Genomic DNA, 6,893 nt, shown 5'->3' on the forward strand with positions numbered 1-6,893 from the left:
GCTTGACGTCAGCTGACTCCTGACCAGGAAACACGAGGATCGCGGGGATGCTTCGCAACTCTGTAGCTTTGACGGTCCGTAAACTCGCGTGTTTTATTTTAGAGTTTTTTCCCCGCAGCGTAGCTTGAAAATCTGCGCCATTTAAATCCACTCGTTTTATTTGTCATGCAATTCCACCGGCAGATGTCTCCAAATTCACGCCGTGGTGATGTTAATAATCAGACAATAAACAGGTTGTTTTGTAGGCCTATTCAATTTAGATCCCCCTGTGAATACGCAATACGCATTATATAGCGCAGTTAGCGGTGCGCAACGTGAATAATAATGCGTGTGTTATCTTTATTGAACAGCCGATGGGTGTTTTTGTGGAGCAAGACAATTCTGTGTGGTATTCAATCAACCCAGTGACATCTGTAACCACAGACCACAGCTGTGCAACTTATGTCCCGGTTGTTCACAACTCTTTGTTATTAACAGCGTGTGGAGGGAGCAAGCGGGTGTCCAGGGCCGAGCGCATCTCTCCCGGTGTTCCGATAGAGGGACGTTTCCACCTGAGACTTTCAGGATTACGGGAGAACTATTCGTCCCATGACCGCGCTTTGGTCGTAGTGGTGGTTCTTCCATTGAGTCTGACACGTTGGCTTTGTTTTTGCGCGATGTCAGCAGCTCGGTGTCTGGCGTCGCTCGCGGTGTAGACGGGCTGTAACGCAACACCCCGACAGCTTTCTTTGAAGGCGAATTGTTGTGCTATATATACACAGGTTTGACCCCGGGGACGACCAAACAACTGTCTCAACTATTAGTAGACCCAACGTATCCTTGAGTCTATTATTGCCCCCCAAAAGTCACTATAATGGGCCACTCGAACAGATTATCGCTTGAACTGCATGAAAAAGTTGCATTCCAGCAACGTAAGTGCACATATAGTTTACAACAAACCAGACGCGAATAATAAGTGTTTAAACATCTTGCCAATATAATATGTTGTTTTTGGAAATGGGCTTACGCAAATAGCATATATTGTTCATCTCAGAGCACCTGAGCATCCACGAAACTCAATTCTTTTTTGGTTTCAATCGTTTATGTGTAAATGTTTCTAGTTGTGATCATAAATCATGTCAGGACATTTTTACATTACATTCAAATCTCGCTAAACTTGAACGCGTGTTAAAAAGATCACATCAATTATTTGGCAACTATCAAAAACATCATTTCCACGCATTAAACCAGATTCCCGAATTAGTTATCCGACCCGCACTCCCAAACCCTGCTCCTCACGAGGAGAGAAAGTTCCTACATTACCAAATGTCACCTGATAAATGTCGGTGGGCAAACTATTACAATGCTCTCCCCACCCCCCCTATGAACTACGAAGACCGCCCACCGCAGGCATCCAACTCGAGACCCCATATAGATTTAAAAAGCGAGACCGAATCCGTGTGTATGACAGTCACTGAGTGCAAAGCATCGGCGCAACATCTGTCAGCCCGTTTTCGGTCTCTCTCCAACACGCGTCTCCACTTCATTCTGAGGATGCTACAGTTCCCGCAGCTCCGCCAGGGCGTGATCGCGCTTCTCATATGGTTCGCGCACTTCATGGAACAGCAGAAAGTTCAAGGTAAAGTGAAGTTTATGCTTTGCGAAGGCTGAATGAGAGATATATTGCGAGGCAAGAGCCGTTCGTGCGTTGATCTGGACTCTATCGGCGTCATTAAGGGGCGCGCACTGGCACCCCTCGTGCGTAAAACGAATATATTGTTTTTACGAATGATGCTTTTAACCTTGAAATACGAATCATTTTTACCAAGCCGACTTCCTGTAACTTAAAACTTTGACTTGAAGTGAGGGTGTTAATAATTAATCAGATATGTTGTTAATAAGTGAAAACTTTCTGGAATAAGTGAGTTGTGCGTAAAAATTCGGTCTGAGAGAATAAGCAACAGACTTTTCAAGGCATAAAAAATGCCTGCACAACCAGTTTGTCTAAAGAGATTGAGTGATTTCAGATGGCAGAAGAATCCAGAAGGATAAAAACTGCAATCCAAGTAACTTTGCAAAGTCCTCCAAAACCGTTTCCTCATTGTTTGTTTAATAAACTAAGAACAGTCATAACCAATAGCAAGTGGTTATGCTCGGCACCGGTTGGCTTTAATTGGTCTCATTCTCTTGTATTGGTGCTTTAAATGAGCACAACAGTTCTCTATATGTGTCAAGTGGTAACAGATCGAATCTTTCCAGCCGGCAACTGCTGGCTTCAGCAGGGCAAGAACGGAAGATGCCAGGTTCTGTACATGTCCGGGATGAGCAGAGAGGACTGCTGCAGGAGCGGTCGACTGGGCACGTCATGGACAGAAGAAGATGTGCCCAACAACACCCTGTTCAGATGGCTGATCTTCAATGGCGGCGCACCCAACTGTATACCTTGCAAAGGTACCACGTAAGATTAAAACCAGAAAGAAGCTCTGCGGTTTTCATCGTTTAAGCAACTGGCAATGCTCATCTGTAAGATGTTAAACTGAAGCTGAAGGAATGTGATTGGTGGCCTGTGAAGATTTCAGACAGGAAAGATTAAGCAGATTGAGTATGGAATGCGACGGCATGAAAAAATACAGTGCATCTCTGCAACTTGTTAAGTGACTTACCGTGCCGTACCATCTGCTGGAAATAAACCTAACATTAGTAATGTTTATTGGCTTTGATTTATTCTGTTAAAAACAAAACAAATGCGTAATTGCTCATTCGATTATGTACTTCTTTGTATTGATTCAACAGAGACTTGCGAAAATGTGGACTGTGGTCCGGGAAAGAAGTGCAAAATGAACAAGAGGAATAAACCGCGGTGTGTGTGCGCCCCAGACTGCTCCAACGTCACCTTTAAGGGTCCAGTGTGTGGCTCGGATGGGAAAACTTACAGGAACGAATGTGCCCTCCTCAGAGCCAAGTGCAAGAAACATCCAGACCTGACCGTACAGTACCAAGGAAAATGCAAAAGTACGTCATCCAAAGTCAAATCTGCTCGCTCCACTTACGCTGATGTCACCTAGAACGTAGGTCATTGTCCACGGCATCTTTTGATTAATGTCAGCTGTATTACGTACACAGAGTCGTGCAATGACGTGCGCTGTCCTGGAAGCTCGACGTGCGTACTGGACCAGACCAACAACGCCTACTGCGTAACCTGTAACCGGCTTTGCTCCGAAGTGATCTCGCCCGAGCAGTACCTGTGCGGGAACGATGGGATCGTGTACGCCAGCGCCTGCCATCTCAGAAGAGCCACTTGCATCCTGGGAAGGTCCATCGGAGTGGCGTATGAGGGTAAATGTATAGGTGAGAATCGGACTGAATCTCGTGCTTGCACAATACTCTCCAAAACATGTGGTTCCCATTACTGTGTTTTCTGTTGCAATAACACATTCATGTTTCACATGGTTAGCTCTGACCGTTGCTGCTTTCTGTTATTTAATACCTCATGAAACCACATAGAGTTCAAGAGCGAAATAGGACTACAGTTAATGTTTCTTTTATGAAAACAATACAGCTGAATGGAGATCGAAAAAGTCGTGCTTATACTGTAAATACATACAACTTATTTTTGTGTTCAACGTGTTCTAATCCAACGCCCGCAGATGTGAGGTCCTGCGAAGAAATCAACTGCCGGGAGGGACGAAAGTGCCTGTGGGAGAAGACGACGGGACGAGGACGCTGCTCGGTGTGCGACGAACCGTGTTCCGAGAGTCGCCCGGGCGACAGCGTTTGCGCCAGCGACAACATCACCTACCAGAGCGAGTGCATTATGAGGCAGGCCGCATGCTCTTCGGGTCTCGTCCTTTTAGTTAAACACTCGGGCTCGTGCAACTGTAAGTAGGATGCTAAATCCAGCCGCAAAATCCACCCTTCCCAACCGTGATCTCCTTAATTTCTCCCCTATCAAAAACCACACTTCCTTCCATACGAGGCGGCACGTTGTTGGAGAGCTGGTGCTGCATGTGGCTTTGTATGGGCTTCCTCGACTGCAACGCATTCAAGAAGCGCGTTTCAATTCAGTGGCACAGAACGTTTTCTGGAGACTTTCGAAAGCAGATGTTCAGAGACTCGGTTTTAACCCAGAATCCATGGAAGGATTGCGATTCAGCAATGCGAGACGGCTCTGAACGTTCTGCTCTTCCGCATTGGTTACACTGTCTATGCATCACTGGCGGAAATGTCTAGACTGACGGAATTGACAAATCATGTGGAAAGGGACATGGGGACACAAAGTCGGTTTGTGAATCAAGCCGTTGTCTCTGCCTCTCAAATTGAACCTGGTGCCATTATAGTGCTGCAATACAGAGGACAGAAATGAAATGCCACTAATATTTAAAATGCGGGGCAGACGTGTTCCTGTTGTGAATTCTTCATCTTTTTAATATATTGATATGTTTCTGTTAAATATTTCGAAGTATTTGAAACAAATGGAAAGTATGCTGTGTGTTTTATATGGTTGGTAAAAGTATGTCCTCATAAAGTCTAATGTAGAGGCAAATGTAAGAAATGAATTTATGAGACTTTGCAAAATCGTAGCTAACTCTCAACTTGCCGAGCACTATCGTCTTTGTGTAAAGGGACTCCATTTTTTGCATTTGACGCATACCAATGTGATAATGACATTACTTGTGTTTTGTTCTTGTTTTCTATGTTAAACTATTTCTAATACAAAAACTATAAAGCCATTTTTCCAAGAGGATTTCTTTGTACTGTATGTAAAACGTCTCCAAAGCAGAACTCCTTTCTAACCTTGAACTGTTCGCAGAAGGTCTAGCAAATCTCATGCGGAAAAAATGTGACTGTTTGCGACTTTATGTTTATTATAAACTTGTTTATACGGTAAAATGATTAGCTAGAACACGAACTAATGACGCAAACTGGAAACATCTTTGCCCGGCCGGCTTTGTGTGTGGTATTGACAAATCATTTCGCATTTCCAAAAGCTTGACACTATTTTTGTTTACAAGAAGGGATTAGGTAATGTTTCTTCGCTCGCTTTTGTTTTATTTTGTAAAGTAGAATAGACGAAATTGTCAACGCTAATAGAAGGCAGAGGTAGGGCACCGTTCCATAGAGTCCCTTTCTGTCTGTGTTCAGGCATAAACACCTCAAAACTCCATCCCATCCTCTCCTTTCGCTCTTAAGATGTGACCTTACGTGAATTGCAAAGCATCCTGCTTTGGTAGAAAGATGCAGAAATCTTTTTAAAGTCATGCAGGAAGCATCTCTTAAAAGCTCTATGGGAGATCTATGAAGAAGACACGGATGAAGATTACATGGATTATAGCCATCTATCACTATTATTGACTGGATAAACCACCACCATGATCTGGACATGAGTCATGTTCATAATGTACATACTTGTACTCTTATTTATTTTCCATGGCCACATAGAAGACGCTTATTGTTTTAGATGTTTATTTATGCAATTTCGCCTTCTTATTTATACCTTTATAGTCTGAATAAATGAGTTGTGTCTTGTCTTTCTCATTTTTGAAAGTATTTATTATAACATGCAATGTTACCCCGTTGCATCTTGTGGAAAAAACAAACAAACAGACAAAGACTTTTGTCAACTATCCAAATGAAATATCTGCAGCAAGGGTGCATGTTTTATTTATTTGATATCTAATGTCCACTAATAAATGTATTTCCATAGCTCTGTTTACAATCCAAGCTGACCTTTGTTAGTAAATGTGTTTTTTTTCTCCACGTGTTGCAAAATGAATGTTACACAAGTGATGAAAGTCGATGCGTTTGGTTTTCTAGAGTGTTATGTAAGATCTCAAAATGTTTCACTTTTTATTCATGTATTGTGTAGGACTCACTATATCGATCTTCGCACTGTTTATCTTCCATATATTATTTATCTCTTCATTTCAGAGATCCAGCTATACATTTTATAGTTTTGCATTTGATTTTTAATGTTTAATGTATTGATGTCATGCCTAAAGATGCCCTATAAAGAGTTAGAATGGAAAGAATGTCTCTTATGTACTTCAATTTCTAATGTAACGAAGCAATCCTAAAAATATCCAAATCTGTATAAATGCAAATGTTTTACACAGTCCTCAGATTGAATCCTTAGAAAGTACATTTGTTATTTCTTGCCAGTCGCAGGCAGGTTGAGATCTCACACACACACACAAAGCAAAAGTTGTACAGAAGCCACCAGAACTGTCTGAGTTGAAGCGTGGAAACTCAATTTGCCAGGAAGTCGTACAGACAGGACTAATTGGTAAGGAAAGCAACAGCACCTCTTTGTTTGGCAGGGATTCGCTGGATGTTTACTCTTCATTTAAACCCTCAGTTATCTGTGTCAGACACGCACTGTCTCTCCCACACTCATTTCTTCATCAGTGAACATGAAACAGACACTTTAACATACGAACGGTTTTTACTGTAACACTCTTGCTCAAATCTCGAAGTCACGCTTTTTACAAACAGACCCTCCATTGTGTTACATTTGGCTTTAAATTGATGTATCTTAAATCCGTGTTAAAGTAGCCATGAATCCAGTGATCTGATCTCATCCACAGATGAGAGATCTCTTTAAGCTCCAGTAAGCTTTCCTGTAGCTCCGTGGTTAGAGCGTGGCACTACCCAAGGTCATGGGTTCGATCCCATTGCACACTTGTATAGTACATCGAGTCGCTTTGGATAAAAGCAAATGCATAAATGTGTTGTAAAATGTGATCTTTGCTGGCACGGATGATCTTCTCGCATTGAATCAGCTGTGGGCACAGGCTGTTTTGTCATAAGGGAATATGGGCACCCGGCCCTTCTGCTACCCGCTGGGCAGCATCTGCGACAGCTCTGAGACGAGGGATGAAAGTGCATAAGTGAAATCATTGCAATAGGGAAGATTG

At 42.7% G+C, this 6,893-nt stretch overlaps 1 protein-coding gene across 2 annotated transcripts; it reads left to right on the forward strand.

The window, feature by feature from the left end:
- Window positions 1-34: 34 nt before the first annotated feature.
- fstb (follistatin b) lies at window positions 35-6,002 on the forward strand (the record flags this gene model as incomplete). Of its 2 annotated transcripts, XM_079448693.1 has the most annotated exons (6): window positions 1,363-1,618; window positions 2,239-2,430; window positions 2,773-2,991; window positions 3,103-3,327; window positions 3,627-3,857; window positions 5,260-5,339. In XM_079448693.1, 6 exons carry the CDS (start codon window positions 1,363-1,365, stop codon window positions 5,337-5,339), a joined length of 1,203 nt encoding a protein of 400 aa, XP_079304819.1. The 2 variants fall into 2 exon arrangements, with proteins under 2 accessions (XP_079304818.1, XP_079304819.1); XM_079448692.1 differs by having other exon boundaries at window positions 35-1,618; window positions 3,627-6,002.
- Window positions 6,003-6,893: the final 891 nt, after the last annotated feature.

This window comes from Barbatula barbatula (genome assembly GCF_947034865.1).
Source record: "Barbatula barbatula genome assembly, chromosome: 24".
Classification (NCBI taxonomy): domain Eukaryota; kingdom Metazoa; phylum Chordata; class Actinopteri; order Cypriniformes; family Nemacheilidae; genus Barbatula; species Barbatula barbatula.